Raw genomic sequence first — 20,865 nt, forward strand, 5'->3', positions numbered from 1 at the left:
GATGATCTCTAGTTCTTAAAATAACTTATGATTTAATGTTGTAGTTAATTAGAGTTCCCATGTCCATGTATTCAACTTCAAATTTGATGAGTGTGTGAAGATCATCCTAAAGGAAGTCAAGAAACCTAGGAATGAATTCCAAGTGCACCACCAGGTAGACATATGTTAATAGAATGATAATTCCCATGCCCATCCCTCGGGTTGTTTTGAGGACTGAACCACATAAGTCACATGAATATGTTTTCTAATCTGTGCAGCACTAGATAAATTAGAAGTGTAATTATTGCTACAGAGGGTGTTTGAAAAAACTGTATATATTATCAATCACTCACAAGAAATAGGCTGAGCCCCTGATAGTATCTTAGTCCACGTGACTTGTCACTTTTGTAGAGTTCGTATAGGTTATGCTCAATGTGAGAATGGAGCCAACGGGAGAGTCTTGATATGTCCAGAGAGCGCCTATCTTTGAATGTTTACGAGAAAATAATGGATACACTAAAAAGAAACAAGAAAGAAAGTGGGAAGGAAGGCATTCATAGGCAGAGGAGGAAGAAAGGCAAGACCAGGCACAGTGAGGAGAATCAAAGACAGGTTAGAGGGACAGGGCTGGGGAGGGGGGTGGGCATCAGCAGGCAGGAGCAAGAGCCAGCTGGACCGGGCGCGGGGGCGGGAGGCGAACGAGTGGTTAGTGCAGGGACTCGCCAAGCGGCCCCAGGCGGCGGAGGCAAGAGGAGGGTGGGGCTTGGCGAAGGGCAAAGGCTGAGCAAGTCTTAAAAGGGAGATGACCCTGCTAGTTGATGCCACCGGGAACCTCCAACGCCCAGGGCCTGGGGACCCGGCGAGGGTCAGCAGGGGGAAAGGCCCGCACTGAGGCGGTCCGCCGGCTCGGAGGGGCGCCCACAGCCCCGCCACCATGTGCGAGCTGTACAGCAAGCAGGACACCCTGGCGCTGAGGAGGAAGCACATCGGGTAAGGGCGCCAGCCCCGAGGAGAGCGCAGACAGGGCGAAATAACGCCGCAGGGGGCCTCGAGCAGGCGCCCGACGCTCCGCGAGGGCGCCGCCTGCCAGGTGTCAGACGCCGCCACCAGCTCGGCCGCCGCACCTGTGCACGCGCGCGCCCTCCGCGAGTCCACCTGCCGCACCTGCGCACGCGCGCCGCCGCCCGCCCGCCCGCCTGCCGTACCTGCGCACGCGCGCCGCCTCTGCCCGCCCTCCTGCCGCACCTGCGCACGCGCGCCGCCGCTGCCGCCCGCACCGCCCAGCCGCGCTTCTGCACGCCGGGGCTGCCTCCTAGCACGCTCCGGCTGGGTCCCGGGGCGGTGTCTGCAGCTGGCGGAGGAGTGGGGGCTGCCGCCCGGCTGGCGCACTTGACCCGTGAGGGTTAATAGCCCTAGAAGGAGAACATTCCAGGGATGGGCGCTGGGAGGGAGATGGGCAGCTGTCCGCTACTCCTACCAACTCGAAAGTTTCTCAAAACTAGGAACTCAGAAATATTTTTGACGATGGCTATGAAAACAAATTCTGATAACTTTTGTTTAAAGTTAACCTTTTCTTCTTGCATGCTTGGTTACGAGGTAAAGGTTTAATCCAGCCAGTAGAAAAACTTTGAAAACACCTTCCTAAGGGTAAGATGCCACTTATCCACCTTGATCTCCCAAGCTGTGCCTTCTCTTGAATTTAAAACTGCAGTGTTCTCTCCAGTCCACCTTGTTTTGCCCGTGGTATGAACAACTTGGGAATCTACTGGTGAGCCTTCTGGACTGAGCATTAAGTCAGACCTGGGCTCTGGTTCTAAGAGGGTGTCATGTTACCTGTGTGACCTTTGTCAAATTGATTTCCTCTTGTATGAAAGTAGGAATAACATTCTGCTTCACAGGAGCGAGCAAGTGAGATTAATAAGTGTGATCTGGTTTTTAAAAAGGTGCATGTAAATATGAGTGCAGGTTGTGGCGCTTTGCGACCCCTAGCCTCTGTAAAATCAGCAGTCTGCAATGTGCGCAGGTAATTAGCGAGTGCTGCAGGGAGTGGGCGCCAGAGAGGACTAGGCGACAGGGAAAGAAAAGAACCAGCATCCTCTTGGGAGAAGTGCTGGGCAGTTCTCACCCAGATCTCCTGATCTCCACCCGGGAGGTTTCTAGATGGTATAGGAGCCTAGTTAGATCTCTTTCCACCCCGAAGTAGGGTCAGAGTGGTCAGATTCCTCCCTCATGACCCCATCACCCCCTCTCTTTTTCTAATCACCACTCCTTTATGTTAGCTTTCAATCCTATATAGATTCCGATGAAAACCTAATGATTTCTGATGTGAGCAGAACAAATTCTGTGAAAGGAGTAATGTAGCCGTGCACTGCCTGGAGGAATTCTATCTAAAGTCTGAGTGACAAGGGGAAGTCTGCAGTGTTCAGTCCACATTCCTAACAAAGGTTTTCTTTGGGTTTTAACTCATAGGTATAAACTAACAGCTCAGTTTGAACCAATAAAAATTCTCATTCACTATTAGTTTATTTGAGCTGATGATGCTTAATCTTAGGCAATTTTAACATTTAACATTACCTATTTATAATAATCAAAATACTTCCTAAAAACTTGCATATCGATTTAATATATAAGTATCCAGTTACCCTCTAAACTACCTCCAATATATGTGGCATTTTTTGTGCGAGCAAAATCACCAAAATAAAAATAATATATTCAGTTTTAGTCTCTAAATGTGATCTTTCACAAACCTTTGTGATGTTTCTTTTCTTTTTTTTTATTGTGATAACATTGGTTTATAACATATAAATTTCAGGTGTACATCATTATATTTCAATTTCTATGTAGAGTACATCATGTTCACCACCCCGAGACTAATTTCAATCCATCACGGTGCACATGAGCCTAATCACCCCTTTTGCCCTCCTCCCTCCTTTCTTCCCCTCTGGTAACCACCAATCCAATCTCTGTCTCTATGTGATTGTTTGTGGTTGTTTTTATCTTCTACTTATGAGTGAGATTATACAGTATTTGACTTTCTACCTCTGACTCATTTCACTTAGTATAATATCCTCAAGGTCCATCCATGTTGTCACAAATGGCCAGATTTCATTGTTTCTTATGGTTGAGTAGTATTCCATTGTGTATCTATACCACATCTTCTTTATCCATTCTTCCCTTGATGGGCACCTAGGTTGCTTCCAAGTCTTGGCTCTTGTGAATATTGCTGCAGTGAACATAGGGGTGCATATATCTTTTTGAATTAGTGTTTTCATGTTCTTTGGATAAATACCCGGAAGCGGAATAGTTGAATCATATGGTTGTTCTATTTTTAACTTTTTGAGGAATCTCCATACTGTTTTCCATAGTGGCTTCACCAGTTTACATTCCCACCAGCAGTGTATGAGAGTTCCCTTTTCTCCACATCCTCTCCAACATTTCTTGTTTCTTGTCTTGTTAGTTATAGCCATTATGATGGGTTTGAGGTGGTGTCTCATTGTAGTTTTGATTTGCATTTCCCTAATAATTAGTGATGTTGAACATCTTTTCATGTACCTGTTGGCCATCTGTATATCTTCTTTGGAAAAATGTTCATATCCTCTGCCCATTTTTTGATCGGATTGATCATTTTTTTGTTGTTGAGTTATATAAGTTCTTTATATATTTTGGAAATTAATCCCTTGTCAGATATATGATTTGCAAATGTTTTCTTCCAGCTGGTGGATTGTCTTTTCCTTTTGTTGATGTTTTCCTTTACTCTGCAGAAGCTTTTTAGTCTGATGTAGTCCCATCTGTTTATTTTTTCTTTTGTTTCCCTTGCCTGTTGAGACATGATATTCAAAAAGATACTGATAAGATTGATATCAAAATGTACTTCCTATGTTTTCCTCTAAGAGTTTCATGGTTTCAAGTCTTGCATTCACGTCTTTAATCCATTTTCTGTTAATTTTTGCGTATGGTGTAAGATAATGGTCTACTTTCATTCTTTTTCATGTGGCTGTCCAATTTTTCCAATACCATTTATTGAAGAGACTTTCCTTTCTCCATTCTATGTTCTTGGCTCCCTTGTTGAAAATTACCTGTCCATAGACGTGTGGGTTTATATCTGGGCTCTGGATTCTGTTCCATTGACCTGTGTGTCTGTTTTTGTGCCAGTATCCTGCTGTTTTGATGACTATAGGTTTTTAGAATATTTTGAAATCAGGGAGTGTGATACAAACAGCTGTGTTATTTTTTCTCAGGATTCCTTTGGCTATTCGGGGTCTTTTGGTGTTCCATATAAATTTTAGGATTCTTGATTCTATTTCCATGAAAAATATCATTGGGATTTTGATAAGGATGGCACTGAATCTGCAGATTGCTTTAGGAAGTATGGACATTTTAACCATGTTAATTCTCCCAAGACATGAACATGAATATCTTTCCATTTCTTTGCGTCTTCTTCGATTTCTTTCAACAATATTTTATACTTTTCAGTGTACAGGTCTTTCACATCCTTGGTTAAATTTATTCCTAGGTATTTTATTATTTTTGTTGCAATTGTAAATGGGATTGTAGTCTTGGTTTCTCTTTCTGCTATTTCTTTGTTAGTGTACAGAAATACAATTAATTTTAGTATGTTGGATGACTTTTTATTATGCTCAAAAGAGTGGATTAAGAGGTTAGTGGAATAATTGGATTCATTATTTAAGGATGGAAAATCCACTTGATACAAAACACGTACCACTCAAAAAGCATGGAAATGATCTCTTATAGAAAGTCTTCTTCATTGTATTTAACACCAAGTTGCTTGTATTTAGCTTTTAGTACTATGTATTTCTTTATAGATTAGATTAGAAGGAGAGAGAGAGAAAGCAGCAGGCATGCACTTCCTTGGGCTGTGGCTTAAGACAGTCTGCTGTCCAACTCTGCTTGTCTCGTCTACTGGCTGTGTAACCTGGAACAAGTTTCTTAATTTTTCTGTGCCTCAGTTTCCTCACCCACAAAAATGAGCATGATAATAACCCCTATTTCATATGATTGTTGGGAGGATCAAATGTGATAATATTTATAATATTGTGAGTTCCTGACACACAGTAAGTGTCAGGAAAAAAAGATTTGTTTTCCTGGTAGAACAAAATTCCCCAAAGGAAAATTACTTATTGGTTTGCATAATTAGAGGTATCAGAGTTGATTCATGTGCCTCTAAACAGAGTTGTCAAATCATGGCAAATTTAATAAAACAAGTGTAAAAAAATGTGAGCAGTGTCACGAATGGGGATTAAGGTAAAAGTTTCCAGGCTGACATGAAATTTTTAAAAACGTGTGTCACCCAGGTGGTGTTTTCCTTTCCTTTATGTAACTGTAATTTTCCACTGATGGTGACCTTCACGGAGAAGGAAAAACACCCAGCAGTCCTACCAGACCAAAGTGTTTCCTGTCCTTATCTCTAGGCCCTCTTGCAAAGTTCTGTATGCTGCGGATCCCATCAAAATAGTGCGAGCCCAGCGGCAGTACATGTTTGACGAGAAAGGCGAGCGGTACCTGGACTGTATCAACAATGTCGCCCACGGTCAGTGTCCTGTCTTTGTTGAACCTTGAGCGATATGTTTATCCAGTAAGGCGGTCTTGGCACCAGCAATATTTGTCCCAGGAGTTGCAGTGGCTGCAGTTCTTGGCTGAACGGCCGCCCGGTCGTCCTGGCAGGGAAAAGTTGTAGCAAAATGTGGGAGAGAAAGAAGCTCAACTCTTTTTTTTTCTCACTTCAGAATCCTCTCGCTTCCCAGACTTTTAGAATGGTAACTAATGTCTTGGGCTTTTGTCTTCTAACCTTTAGTGGGACACTGTCACCCTGAAGTGGTCAAAGCTGCCCTCAAGCAGATGGAAGTGCTCAACACAAATTCTCGATTCTTGCACGACAACATCGTGGAGTACGCCAAGCGCCTCGCAGCGACCCTGCCGGAGCAGCTGTCTGTCTGCTATTTTACAAATTCAGGGTAAGTTTCCGGGCTCCCCACCCTCCCCGTTCCCGCCACTCTCCTAGTTTACTCTCCCACACACTCTTTTTGATTCGTGGTGGAGCACAGATGTCTAAAAACGTTTCCTGAGATTCTTGCCATTTGCTAAGTGACCCCACGTTGGGGATCTGGCCCTTCTGGTTCTTCTGCTTCCTCCATGAGCTTGTTGTAGATGGGACACCTGACAGCATATCTGAGGCTTTTGACGCCCCTACGACAGCCTGATGATGAACATGTGCAAGCCACTCAGGTTTTTATTACCGTGGCTTCTGTGGGAAAGCACACCCACTACTGTCCCTAAAGGATAGATACTCATGTCATAACTATGGCAGAAAGATTCAAGTCTGGTGTTCACGTGGAAAAACCTGACTAGTCAAATGGCACTCACCTCTTCCCGCAGCAGAGTTCCGAGCTAAAGATCAATGAGCCCGGATGGTTTTTTCAAAGCATGAATAAAAAATTTTAGCAAAGGAAAAAAACCTCTACTAAACAAGATATAACTTTTGTAAGATTTTTGATTTATTTGTCTTCTTGGACAATTGAACACATTTCCCCAACACAAATACAAAGAAGGAAGGGATAAATTCAAGTGAATAAATGTGTTCCAACTTTCAAATTCTGCAAATTCAAATTATTATATATGCATTCTATGGAATATTATGTAGACATTAAAAAGTACATTTTGAAAAAGTACATTATTGCTCACAATGCAATATTGTATTGGGAGGAAACCTGTCTATACAACATTAACTCATATTTTAAAAATGATGTATATGGGGGCCGGCCCGGTGGTGCAGCAGTTAAGTTCACACGTTCCTGCTTCGGCAGCCCAGGGTTGGCCACTTCGGATCCCGGGTGCAGACACAGCACCACTTGGCACGCCATGCTGTGGTAGGCGTCCCGCATATAAAGTAGAGGAAGATGGGCATGGATGTTAGCTCAGGGCCAGTCTTCCTCAGCAAAAAGAGGAGGATTGGCAGCAGTTAGCTCAGGGCTAATCTTCCTCAAAAAAATAAAATAAAATAAAAAATTAAAATGATGTATATGTGTCCATGTATTAAAACTATTAGAAATTCTGTAAATGTCCAATTTTATGACCCTGTGATTCACTTTTCTCTTTTCAATGAGATTTTTTTAAACCAAATTTACAACTAGAACATTGTTCTTTTTCTTTGCAAAGGATTAAGATATTTTAGGATCTAATTTGTCATTATAAAGCATTCTCGCCTTCATAAATTAAGTATGATAATATTTGACTTTTGCTTCTAAAGAATCCTATACTGTCAAAGAAGGATTAGCCCCAAAGAGTGCTGTCACCAAAGACTGGAGGTGGCAGAGCCTGGGGTGGTACCAGGAATGATCTTGAAGTTAAACAGGCTTCAGTCGGAATCCTGGCTCTGCCTCTTGTCAGCTGTGGGAACTTATTCTGGTTACTTAACCTCTCTGAGGCTGTTTCCTCATCCATAAAAAGAAGATGGCAATACTTGCCTTGCAAAGTAGTTATGAGAATAAATATAAGCAAAACACTCAGTGTGATGTATGGCAGATAGTAAACACCCCACAAATGATTGGTTTCTTCCTTGTGTCTGAGTAGTATATTTACACTCTAAATCAGATAGAAAAAATATGACCTTCATTTTATAGATAAGGAGCTCCTCAAATATTGGTCTGTGCTCACAGTTTAGTAGCCGAGTCAATGGGCCCGCGGCCTCCCTTCCTCCTGGTGACAGCGGCTTCTTAGTGTCCTCAAAGTTAGGCACTGACTGATGTGGCAGATCTGGGCTCAGGTTTGAAATGAGCAGCGTATCCTTAATTTGTATTGGGTTTCTCCTATGTGCCCCGTTCTTTTTTTTTTTTTTTTTAAGATTTTATTTTTCCTTTTTCTCCCCAAAGCCCCCCAGTACATAGTTGTATATTCTTCGTTGTGGGTTCCTCTAGTTGTGGCATGTGGGACGCTGCCTCAGCGTGGTCTGATGAGCAGTGCCATGTCCGCGCCCAGGATTCGAACCAACGAAACACTGGGCCGCCTGCAGCGGAGCGCGCGAACTTAACCACTTGGCCACAGGGCCAGCCCCATGCCCCATTCTTTATTGAGGACACCTGGGGAACTTGTACTAGAAGGTGAAGCGAGATTGCTGGGTGGGCAAGGAGAGGATGTCCACTTGTTTCTTTATGCATTTATGAATCACTGGAATCTTACAACTTCTGTAATTAACACTTGAAAGTATTTTTAAAAGAGCTCCTGTCACATTGTCCCCTTCCTCTGTGTTATTTTAATAGATCTGAAGCCAATGACTTAGCCTTACGCCTGGCTCGACAGTTCAGAGGCCACCCAGATGTGGTCACCCTTGAGCAGTAAGTCTTAGATGCAAGACTTCTCAGCAAGCAGCTCCTTCAGGGACAAAGTTGTATTGATCTTGTCCATACTAATACCATAAGCGCGTGTACAGGAGGGTGGGTATATGGCACAATGATTTTTGTTATGTATTAAGGTACCAGGCCAGCTTGGGCCTGGCAGATGCTTCATTCCTTCTGAGCGTGTAGTGTGGCCTTGTAGCGCGTCTTAGCCATGCTGGAAGGAGTCCTCCCTCCTCCTTTTATTTATGCATGGGCCATTTAGAATTTCTTGTCCAGATTACCCAATTATATCTCTGGGCAAGAAACAGAAAAGGGACATCCTAGCCACTTGAATTTTAAGTGAGAGGAATGAATTTGATAGCCACCTGATCGCCTCTCAATCTTAGTTCTTCTGGAAGAAACCTCCTGTTCCTTAGCAACTGGTATTTGCCAATATTTGCACTTGGATGTCTATTAGAAACCATCCCAAACAGAAACCCTTAGCCACTCTATGATATAAAGTTGTTTTTAAAATTTACTGGAATGTGCTATCAAATGCGTTTAAAGGATATACACACATGGAGTTCTTCATGAAGCTGTAGAAAATAACTTTTCACATTTAGACTATCTAATTTAGCAGATTTAATATAATCCAAAGAAATTGTTTTTTTCCTGCTAAAGAGAAATTGTCTATGAGGATACATACTTGGCTTTCCATGTGTTTTATCACATGAGTACGGAGAACTCAACAAATTTTATGGCCAGTCTTGCTATGAAAAATTAGACCCCATATAGTTAAATCTGGCTCCAATGTTGAGATTCTTCCTGGATAATATGCAATGCTATTTTTCATATACTAGAAAAACATCCTTCTGTGAGTGATTTTTCTTACTGTTCTTTTTCTTTTCAGTGCTTACCATGGTCACCTATCATCTTTAATAGAGATCAGCCCGTATAAATTTCGAAAGGGCAAAGATGTCAAGAAAGAATTTGTCCATGTGGTGAGCATCTTAGCCTCCCAGAATCAGAATGTTAGGACTGGAAGAATGCCTAGCGATAATCCCATCCAATCCTCTCATGGAAATGAAGCCATGAGAAAGAAACAAAGATCCAGAGCAGATATGTGGCTTGCTCAAGTCAAGGAGCTAGATAATGACCGGGTGGAGTTTGAACTCCATTGAGGAGTTTGACAGTAGGCAAATTCGTATGGTGGTAATGACAGCTGATATTTGCAGCTATCATTTTATTTTTCTTGCCCCTTGATCTTCAATTATTTTTTCTATCACTAATGCCAACTCGAAATTTGGAGTTGAATCAAGTGTGTATTACTGTCTTAAAATTAAATTTCATTCTCTATGCTAAATTATTATTTAAATGTATTAAGTAAAATAGTAAATAAAATAAAATTTAAAAACCAATTAAGTTGTTGAAACAGTAAAACTCATTTGGTGTGTTTATTTTAATTAAGGATCATCAATCCTTCATTCTTAAGAGAATCATCAGTACCTTCTTTCAAAATTTTAAGATCGGGAATCAGTGCTAAGGCACTCTAGTTTTCTGAATGATTACAATTTGCAATATAGTTGGTAAGTGTTGGTTTATTTTCAATATAGAATAGTTAATGCAGTTTTCATCAATGAAATATTCAAATAATATGGTCCCACTTGTTGATTTGAATATGTTCCTTATGTGAATAGGGATGCAGTCTTGACTTATAAGGGTCTTGGAGCAAATCCAAGCTCCTGTTCACAATGCAAACATTTCAGTTCTTTACAGAATTCCGCAAAGTTAAGGAGAATGAACAAAGGAAACTAAAGTCACTTAAATTCACATGGTCACCTTTCTGACATGCTCTTTTTTTGAAGTTCATTTGTCAGAGGCAAACCCTGAGAAACGGTCTCCTTTGATGTTTTCAGGCACCAGCTCCAGATATTTACAGAGGAAAATACAGAGAAAACCATGCAGACCCAGCCAGTGCTTATGCAGATGAAGTGAAGAAAATTATTGAAGAAGCGCAGAACCGTGGAAGGAAGGTTTGTATTCACAGCTTTGGAAACATTTTAGCATCTTTTTATAAAAGGGGTTGAAATCATTGTGATACATTGAAGAGGAGGAAAAGGATTAGATCCAAATTCCCTTTTTGTTCTTCTCTGGTTACATTTTCATTTGGTTCATATTTCAAAAGGTGTATTATTATAGTCATGCCTCTAAAACTATCTACTTTTATTTATTCTGGAAATGCAATCACTATGCCTGTTGCAGAACTGTTGGCCTAATTCTGACCTTCCCCGTGGGATGCAGACTCTGGTCCAAAGGGGTAGGGGGAGAGAGGATCAAGAAAGGTTGATAGCCGCGGACAGACTATTCCACTGGAGAGTACAGCAGGCACTGATACACGGTGCAGGGGAGGAAGAGCAGAGACGCCCTGGAGCTTCGGGACCTGTGCAGACTCCAGACCCACAGGGATCCTTGATGCTGCCCTGGAACTGTCACCTTTCCTGAAGCTGCGGAGCCTGGGTTAGCCAAGGCAGAAAAGTGTTCTTCCAATCTGGGCCTGGACTTCTAAGGCAGAGCCAGAATCCTCCAGAGTAGGAGAAAGAGTTTCCACTTTCTCAGTCTTCATCCTACTGTCTCCAACTTGGCATTAAATTCTCAGCCCATTCGGGGTTTAGGTGGAGTTTTAATGCAATTTGACACATTCTTTGCCTTTAAACTGGCTTATGGCATCAACATAGCAAGAAAAAAAAATCTTAATTGAGATAGAAATGAGGCCTTTGCTTTTACAGTTCAAATATTTTTATCTTAATGACTGGAGAGTCATTTGCATTTCTTGACTGTTTCTCCTTTTTCTTCCCATCCCATATGTTTTTCCTTTCTTCCAATGCCATATCTGTGCAGGTAGCCCTAAGCTCTAGCTGTTCAAACCCTTTTCCTCTTCAAACGTAGCCTGTGAACAGTAAGCACTTCTTCCAGAAAAAAATTTATATTACCAAGATCATAGGGTCTTTTCACTGTTCAAAGGATTTGGATAATTCTTTGAGAACATTGGCATTCAGTTGTTACTGAATTGATGTCATGTTAACAATGCTGAAAGCAATGAGCAAATATAAGATGGATGCTTCAGAATGTTAAAATCATGGAATTTTAGAAAGCAATCTCTTGAGTCCAACGGCCTCATTTTATAGCTAACAAATGAAATATTTTAAAGTGAAGGACTTAAGCCAAAGTAATCAGAGGACGTCTGGACGAGAACCCTGATTCTCTTGCCTTCATATCTCATCCTATTTGTTTGTATTCTCTTCTTCATTCAGTCTTACCTATTTCTACTGCTCCTTTCATAGAAGCAGAAGCGGCCCCTGGAACACTTTCTCTGAGGTTCCTGTTATGAATTGCCTAATTCTGTTGAGTTAAGTCTGGGTCAGGGCTAGACTTAGAAATACAGCACAGTAACTTAGGTGTGTGGCCACAAGTCACCCAACCCGTCCTTATGCAGGTTCCAGGCTCAGGCAGTCCTGTTTCACCAACCTGAGCAAACAGGCCGCACAGGAAGATGGTTAGAACCTGGGTAATTTTTTAGAGGTTCATCTCAAAGACTGATCAAAATATCAGTCTTATTCAGTTGATCCTAATGAAAACACTGCATTTAAATTAAACTTGGAGAAATAGAAGGCGCCCTCTCCTCCATTTCTCATGGTAGTTTCACTGGTACCCTAGAATTTCAGAAACCAATGCTTCAGATCAATTGCTTTTCCGGCATAGACATCTTTTTTTTTTTTTTTTTTTAATCAAATGGCCTATTTACCACTTACCACAGGTCCATTCCCAGCCATTCTTTTTTTTTTTTTTTTTTTTTTGAGGAAGATTAGCCCTGAGCTAACATCTGCTGCCAATCCTCCTTTTTTCTGAGGAAGACTGTCCCTCAGCTAACATCTGTGCCCATCTTCCTCTACTTTATATGTGGGATGCCTGCCACAGCATGGCTTGCCGAGCGGTGCCATGTCTGCACCTGGGATCCGAACCGTCGAACCCCTGGTCGCTGAAGCGGAACGTGTGAACTTAACCACTGCGCCACCGGGCCAGCCCCCCAGCCATTCTTTAAATAATCTGCTCTGTCAGACGTCCTCTTTTCTGGGGGTAGGAGGAGGACCTAATGGACTTTGACTCCATCTTCTCTTGTATAGATTGCTGCCTTTATTGCTGAATCCATGCAGAGTTGTGGCGGACAGATAATTCCTCCAGCAGGCTACTTCCAGAAAGTGGCAGAGTATGTACTTGATTTGGGCACCCTTGGTGAGACTAAGGGCACTGGGACAATTCTGTAGGGCCATACTGGTTGTTAAAATATTGAAGTACTTCCAGACTAGCTGGCAAATATCCACTTCAGAGTACCTGCCGCCCCAGGGCTCCAGGAAGTCCTCCACCTTCCCAAGGTCCAGCAAATAAAGGGTTTGCACAGGGTTCAGCAGGAGGGCCTCCAAAACTCTGGTCCCGACCCGCCTGGCAACCTCTGATTGGCTGGTGCCCAAGCCTTACCAATTAGTAAAAATTTGAAGATTAAACCTGCTAAAAACTACTACTTGTTCAATTCTTTCTCTTGCCACTTAAAATACTTCAGTATTGCCTACTTAAACAGCACAAACCCAAGCAATGTAGAGTATATCTAATCTGGAAATCATGTGATTACATGTCAAAGTCAATGACATCACATAAATGTCATTGGGGGTTTTGAGCACTGAAATATTTTTGACAAAGGTTACAGGCTTCAGGTTAACAACATTCTTCTAAGTCCTCAGTCATCTGTATCTCTGTGGGTGGGTTTGGGCACTCCCAGTGCCTGGACGCGTTAGACTGCCCCTTTGCCTTTCAGGTACGTACGCGGAGTAGGGGGTGTGGTCATAGCTGATGAAGTTCAGGTCGGCTTTGGCCGAGTTGGGAAACATTTCTGGAGCTTCCAAATGCATGGCAAAGACTTTGTTCCAGACATCGTCACAATGGGGAAGCCCATGGGCAATGGCCACCCAATGGCATGTGTAGTAACAACCAAAGAAATTGCAGAAGCCTTCAGCAGCTCTGGGATGGAGTATTTCAATACGGTAAATTTTGGTCTCCAACTTTAATGCTGAGAGGGAAAAATAATGCATGTTCTTGCACTTCTTGCCGATGTAGTAAAATAAAGCTCGGTGTTTCCTGCTGCCCACCCCAGGACCCCAGCCAAACTTTGATCTACTGTATTTCATTCTATCTGGCACAATCCTCCTTTATTTTTCCTCGTGTGTCTTTCCCCTTCCTAAAATGTTCTTATTAATTGTCCAATCATAGGCAGCTGCCCTGCTAAACTCTACAGGTTATGGTATTTCATTCATAGATGATATGATCTTCTTGGTTTTCTGTCACATTTAAATTCCCCAACATTTCTAAAGTATCTAGATTCACTTCTATAAATGTTATATGGCTGTCATTGGACTTACTAAATTTCTATCTTTGGGAAATTTTATTTCCTTGGTTTTACCCCCAAATGTCATAAGCTTTAAGCTTAGAAAAATTATTATAGTTTGTGCAGTGTGTACAATAGGACTTGTTAACAACTAAATGTAAGATTCAAATATAAGGACATAAATTATTTGGAGAAAATGTCATTGTTTAGCTGTTTTCACACAACTATTTAGGGGCAAAAAGCTGTATCCCCCTCACTAAACCACGCTCTGAAATCTTTAATTCCCAATACAATGTCTGCTTTTGTTTAGATGAACCAGGAAATTCCCTGACAGTCCTTCATACCCATTATGCAGCATACAGAATATAATTTGGAATGAATTTTCACTCAATCCTGAATGAACAGAATCATGCTATGTTCTAAATCTAAGAAACGAACATCACGAGCAAAAGTTTTATTAAAACTGTATCTTCGCTTGCTTACATATGAGCCAAATATCTCATAGAGGAAGCAATGCCGTTAATTCAACTATTCCTTTGTCTTGGTTCTGCAGTATGGAGGAAACCCAGTGTCCTCTGCCGTGGGTTTGGCCGTCCTAGATGTGATTGAGAACGAAGACCTTCAGGGGAACGCCACGAGGGTGGGGACTTACCTCACCGAGTTACTGAACAGGCAGAAGGCTAAGCACACACTGATCGGAGATGTCAGGTGTGTTGATCATGAAGGGGTCTGCTAGTTATTCATTTTTCCAAATGAAAATAGCTTATATTTTATCTTATAAATTTAAAATAAATTACATAAAACCAAGTCTAGAAAACCCCGGAAAGCATAGAAAACAAAAATCACTCTTAATCCAGAACCAAGATATCCCCACTGTCAACTTTTGGGTGTATGTCTTTCCTGACTTTTATACTGTTTTTAAAAAATAAAACTGGGGTAATTTCACCACCCAAAAGATGAAAAGCAAGAACTTAAAGTAACTCACAATGATCTATTAAGAATTATTTAAAATGATATCCTGGAAAACTCAATTTTTTTCGTAGACATATATAAACAATAAACATTTATCATCATTAAGGTGCTGAGAAACTAAATATCATGAAAAGGTTGTTTTAAGCCTTTTTTTTTTTTACAATTAAATGGGTGACAAAAACTAATTTGGTTCAAAAATTGGAAAGAGCCGTAGGCACTGGATTAGTATCTTGAATTAATTAGGATCAATAACAGTTACCCTTAAAGGGAAGAACATTCAGCTTCAAATTAAACTGAAGTTTGGGGACAGTGTTGATTTTTTGTGACAGTGCAAAGAATGTTTGTCAAGAGTTCTTGCTTCACCTCCCCCAGGGGCGTTGGCCTTTTTGTCGGCATTGACTTAGTGAAAGACCGTCAGAAAAGGACCCCAGCCACAGCGGAAGCTCAGCACGTCATCTACAAGTAAGGGCTCCCCACCCGCTGGGTATCTGGGTTCTGGGATGCCCACCCCAATGAAAGCTTTTCTTCCTTCCCATCATCTCTCCGAATAAGGAGAGGGCAAGATGCGTGCAGTTTCTAAGTGTGGGCCTCCTGCGAGCGAATACTCACCCGCCGTGCATTCTGGCCATTCTGAAATCATCTGAGTGACTATTTGTATCCACTCATATGTATTTCCTGCACTAATTAGGATGAAGGAAAATCGAGTGCTTCTCAGCGCCGACGGACCTCACAGAAACGTGCTTAAAATAAAACCGCCCATGTGCTTCACGGAAGAAGATGCCAAGTTTATGGTGGACCAGCTGGACGGGGTTCTGACAGGTCAGTGCGCAGACCTTGAAGATGCCTCCTTGCCCCCCCAGCCTCCCTGCTCCCCACCCCAGCCCCGGCCTGGTCCTGCCTGACTGTGCATCTTGTCGTTCATGACAGAGGCGAAGGAGGGCAGAAGTGAATGTATGACTTTGTCTTTAGAACTAGAAAAAGATAGCTGAACAATAATAACTACGTGGATCCAGTGGAATCAAAATCTCCTGTTTGTACCTACACCACTCCACATCTCAGTTTTTACTGAAGTGGCACACGGTTTTATTTTTATGGTTTATTTTCACTTGTTTAAAAAAACTGCATGTCCACGTTATACCGTGCACCACAAATTATGCAGCATATAATATTTCAGCATTGTACCATGAAAATACATGAGACGTTATTAATACAAATTATGGGCTTTAGGTTAATAGTTGTTTACTGTATGCTGAATTGTTTGTGTATATTTCATTTGAGGGCTATTGCTTGTTGCTCAGAATTACAGCCCGTCATAGGAATTTATCTTTTGTTTACCTATATTATATAACTAGGTTAATTTATTTTTCTGTTATGAGCATAAATTGAGATAGAAGGTAAACCAGAGATGTAAAACTATGTTGAAAAACAGAAAGCACTGTCAAATGTTAGAAAGTTTGTGGTTGCTTTAGTTATATTTTTAAGATTCGTCTTCTCTGCTCCCTTCTCACCTTTTAGGGTTAGGATAAGGCTGAGAAGCCAGGAACCAAAATAGCTTAGGAAATGGGTAATTAAGGTTTGGAAATTTGAGGGTCAGCCCAAATTGCCTGTAATGCGTCACCGTCTTTGGACCAAGCGTATGTTCACACCCAAACCTGGTAGGATTCCTCACCCACTTGCATGTCCCCTGTCCCCTGAAGGGCCAGGTGGAAGAAAGATGAGGGGCTGGGGCAAATCCCTCACTATTGCTTAAAAAACTCAGAGCTTCAGCATTATCACGCTGGGCCGAAGAACTTCCTTTGAGTAAAGTGAACAGGCATAGCCAACACAGGCCCCGTGCCGCTTGTGCATGAGAATGCTGAAATGCTACAATAAAAGTTTAAAAGCAGCAATTTTAATCGTGACACATTTTTTAACACATTTATCTCTCTATTTTTCAGGGTATTCCTATAGATACCAAAAAGCTTTATCTTTTTTTTTTTAAAGACTCTTATGTTATTCTGTCTGCTCCATTGTATCTTCCTTGATGTAGTTTTAGAAGAAGCCATCGGAGCCCAAACGGAGAGTGTGGTCCCTGAGAACACGCCGTGCAGAACAAAGGTAAGAGTCTGCTGCTTTATTTTTAGGGTAAAAGTTAAAAACTTCGGGAGTTTAAGAAAAGGGAATGCAAATTTTTAAAAAAATTGTACAGTGACTGGGGCTGGCCCCGTGGCCGAGTGGTTAAGTTCGCGCGCTCTGCTGCAGGCGGCCCAGTGTTTCGTTGGTTCGAATCCTGGGCGCGGACATGGCACTGCTCATCAAACCACGCTGAGGCAGCGTCCCACATGCCACAACTAGAAGGACCCACAACAAAGAATATCCAACTATGTACCGGGGGGCTTTGGGGAGAAAAAGGAAAAAAATAAAAATCTAAAAAAAAAAAAAAGAAATTGTACAGTGACCTTTAGAATAAAGCCCACCTTCACTAGGGTTGGCTTACTGTTGTAATTTTGAGTGCGCAATTAAATTTCAAGGCAGTGTCATGCCACTTGAAAGAAATAAAGCCAAAGAACCATTCTTAAAGGATCATTCTCACACCAAAAAACAACCAAGCAAACCTCGGCCCGCAAAGGGGGCCGCAAAACAGAGAGAGAGATGATGGTGAGCGTCCTACACGCCGCACTGCTGCTCCGAGGGCTGCCTGGCTCTGCCTGGGACTCCCATACTCCACGCTTTAAGGTCAGCAGCAGCGTTAGAAGCATGGCCCTAGACACCAGAGTCCGGCCTGGAGTGAACTGAAGTGGAACTTCCGAGTGGCCGCAGGGCCAGGCACCATCTGGCCCCGAGTGGCCTAGTTCTGCATTGGCGTGCTTCCAGCAGAGGCCTCCCATCCTCCCCTGAGCCGCCCAGGGTGTGAGAAAGAGCTCCTGGGAAAACAGAAACAGAAAGGCAAAACCTTGAGAGGCTTCGTTGCATAATTTGTTGTTTGTTTATGACTTCCACGCATAAAGGAACACTCAGTGCCTTGGGGTTCAGTGCAGTCAGCAAAGCCCTTTGCCTGATGAAAACAGTAGGCCGTTTGAATGGGAGCAAACAAATCGCTAACAGGACTGCTTCTGTCTCTCGGTACAACACAAACCAATTGTGGAAATCAACGATTATCTGCTCTTCAAGAGTAGTTTATCTGTCTAGGACAGAATCCAGCTGTGAGGACTGGGCAGGCATTGAAAAGGGGCTTCCAGAAACAGGGGTTCACCGGGGGAAGACCTACATGGAGTTAGCAGTTAACACACGTTTCTGAAATTGTGGCTCGGAGTCCCACATTTTAAGTGGACATGGCACTTCAGATGTCAGTGGAAGATGCTAATCAGGGTTTGGGCAGTATTTGGGCAGTATAGTTGTGTTGTGTTGTGTTGCGTCCTCCCGTGGGCTGTGGGTGTCTGCTGGCCTGCAGCATGAGCCCTGCAGAGGCTGGCGGGTGGGAGGGGGAGTGCCAGCTGGAGTTTGTGCCCTGTCTTGCAGATGCCTAAGGAAGCACCCTCAGAATTGCTCAGTGATGGCACCCCGGACCCCAAAGAAAATCCTGGCCAAAAGAGAAATAGATTGTGTGCAGACAAACCTTCACTGCTCAGTAAGAGGCTCAAGACGTGAGAGATTAGCATTTTACAGCAAGAGAGACTGACTGGAAGGGCCTCTTCTGTGAGCAGCTCTGTTATACCCTCTGTAGGGAGAATTTGCATTCCATTTAGACTTGTAAATAAAGAAGCTAAATGAGTAATAAGAATAAACCGGGTGATAATCAAACCAGGTCAAGATTATTAGTTCAGCCTCAAGCCTGTTAATTCCTTACTTGAGATTTCCAAGCATAATTAATTTATTCTACTAAATTTAAGCTTCAAGTTGAATATTAAGTTGGCAGGTTTACTTCTCACGTTTTAATGTTTGAAATTAGAGCAAAGTACAGTAGATTCCTTAACTTTGGAGACATAGTGCCTCAAAATATGAATTCTGTAATAATTTCACTTACATATAAGTGTATTTGTGGACTATAATAAAATAAAAGGTGATATAAACCAAAAACTTTTCACTAGCAAAGTGTTTACCCTTCTTTGCAGAGACTATTAGGGGTTGCGGTGGTAAAACGAAAGCCATTTGGGAAAAAATCCCATACAGCAAACCTTAAAAAGCAAATGAAGGGTCTCCCCCGGTGGCGCAGCAGTTAAGTTCACACGTTCTGCTTTGGTGGCCCAGGGTTCGACGGTTCGGATCCCGGGTGCGGACATGGCACTGCTTGGCACACCATGCTGTGGCAGGTGTCCCACATATAAAGTAGAGGAAGATGGGCACGGATGTTAGCTCAGGGCTAGTCTTCCTCAGCAAAAAGAGGAGAATTGGCAGCAGATGTTAGCGCAGGGCTAATCTTCCTCAAAAAAAAAAAAAAAAGCAAATGAATAACTCAGACCCCTGTCAGGGAACTAGGAGTAGACAGTCACAGTCCTGTGGGGACTGGGAGTGGGGACAAGGAGTATGCCCAGAAACACTCTTAAAAATGGAGCTGGAACAGCAGCAGTACGCAAAGCACTGCATTCCCAGTCAGGAGACCTTGGCTCTGTCTCCGCAGACTGTGTTGCCTGGGCAGGTCACTTACCTGTCAACTGGGAAATCCACTTTCAGCCAATCATCTTCCTCTTCTCACCATCAAGTTTGTTATCAGCTATGCACACCCCCTCACACAAGAGCAGGCCCGTGTGTTACTGCACCAGATTTGTTTTTGACGGCCACTGGGAAAGCCAAAGACCAGGACAGTGAGATTGCAGCAGAGAGAGATTAATCACAAGGCAGCCATGTGAGGAAGCGAGAGCATGAGTCTCAAATCCACTTCCCCAAAAATGGGAACTCGGGGATATTTATGGGAGAGAGGGGCAACATGGTCTGAAATGTGGAGATAGGAGTTGGAGGGGAGGAGAGGTGAGGTAATGATGATGTGCACAAGCGCAGTCAGACTCCACTCCTCTTCGTAGGACATGTGCTGACAAAATGACAGCATTAGCATGATCAAACGGAGGAGTTTTCAGCCTCTTAATGTCAAAAGGTCGCCCATTGGACATTTGCATGGGCCCAGTTGATGAGTTGGTGGTCTCAACTGGCCTGGAGTGGACAAAGGGGTTCTAATTTCTGAAGAAAAGCTCAAATGCCCTTTACCATGGTGACCCAGGCTCCAGAGAGATTTTATCTGTAGGAACCTAGTGGGAGTCAGTATATTGCTTAAACAGCACAGTTAACAATGGGCAGGGGAACAACTAAAAGCTATAATCAGTAATTGCAAAAAGGAAAAAAACTTTAGTTCCTAGCTACTTAATCATCAATGGCTAACTGTTGGCCAGTTTCAATCCCTCCTATTCTTTGATATTTCTCATTCTTGAGGGATTCAGGGCAATGACCCATCTAGCTACTTCCTGGTGAACTGGGGCATAGATCTGGGTTAGAGGAATGAACCGGTTTAGCACTCGTTTGGAAATATTCTCTTGTTCCCAGCTTCATGTTGACATTTTGTATGATTAGAATTTTGTACCTTGTTCAACAGTTTTGGAACAACATCTAAAGTCACATTTTATAATCCGGTATTAGACCAGAAGGATAAGAAGTATAGACAACCCAAATTTTAACAGTCCTTGAAAAATAGACCTAATCCAGTGGGGCCTCCATCTGATCTCCAGGTGGGGCAGATATCTGGTCTCAGTTCCTGATAGTCTTTTGTTTTACTGGATGTGCATCAGAGACCAGAGCAATGCCCTATACCCTGATCTTTCAATTGTCATTGATGATGGCTATCAGCATAGACTCCATGCCTGGGGGTCATCACATTCCTACGGAATTCAAAAGAACAAAGTTATTAACTTATAGCAGCTGGGAGGGTCCTTAAAATCTACAGAGCATGTCTGGATTAGTTAATCAGAGGTCATTCAAAGTTACAATATGGTTTCTTTTCTACAGTATGGCCTCCCTTATGTCAACCTTGTGTTGAGCCAGTATCAATTCCCCATATTGTTGTTCATCCTCAAGCTTCAGGGATATCCTATTGGTGTGGGTCATAGGTTGTTCCATCTCATTGGACCAGTCTCTTAGTAAGACGGTGATGCAAGTGGACTCCCAAAGTTAGGCCTATATTGTGTG

General features: G+C 42.6%; 1 protein-coding gene across 9 annotated transcripts in view; it reads left to right on the forward strand.

Moving 5' to 3' along the window:
• Nucleotides 1-662: 662 nt before the first annotated feature.
• ETNPPL (ethanolamine-phosphate phospho-lyase) overlaps nucleotides 663-20,865 on the forward strand; it is a 39,732-nt gene continuing 19,529 nt past the window's right edge. For 6 of the 9 annotated variants that reach the window (XR_289932.4, XR_002806587.2, XR_011436773.1 and 3 more), the window contains exons 1-12: nucleotides 704-969; nucleotides 5,409-5,527; nucleotides 5,792-5,951; nucleotides 8,253-8,327; nucleotides 9,220-9,310; nucleotides 10,226-10,342; nucleotides 12,491-12,573; nucleotides 13,177-13,402; nucleotides 14,297-14,451; nucleotides 15,088-15,177; nucleotides 15,404-15,534; nucleotides 16,745-16,812. Coding sequence is in view for 4 of the 9 variants with exons in the window: in XM_005607898.4 (XP_005607955.1) it covers nucleotides 914-969; nucleotides 5,409-5,527; nucleotides 5,792-5,951; nucleotides 8,253-8,327; nucleotides 9,220-9,310; nucleotides 10,226-10,342; nucleotides 12,491-12,573; nucleotides 13,177-13,402; nucleotides 14,297-14,451; nucleotides 15,088-15,177; nucleotides 15,404-15,534; nucleotides 16,745-16,812 (1,371 nt within the window). In the remaining 5 variants the exon portion in view is untranslated. Of the gene's footprint in view, nucleotides 970-5,408; nucleotides 5,528-5,791; nucleotides 5,952-8,252; nucleotides 8,328-9,219; nucleotides 9,311-10,225; nucleotides 10,343-12,490; nucleotides 12,574-13,176; nucleotides 13,403-14,296; nucleotides 14,452-15,087; nucleotides 15,178-15,403; nucleotides 15,535-16,744; nucleotides 16,813-18,213; nucleotides 18,772-20,865 lie in introns of those variants that run through there. The other 3 variants (XM_001503543.5, XM_014737961.3, XM_070261594.1) reach the window with 3 other exon arrangements.

This window comes from Equus caballus, chromosome 2, assembly GCF_041296265.1.
Source record: "Equus caballus isolate H_3958 breed thoroughbred chromosome 2, TB-T2T, whole genome shotgun sequence".
In the NCBI taxonomy this organism is placed as follows: Eukaryota; Metazoa; Chordata; class Mammalia; order Perissodactyla; family Equidae; genus Equus; species Equus caballus.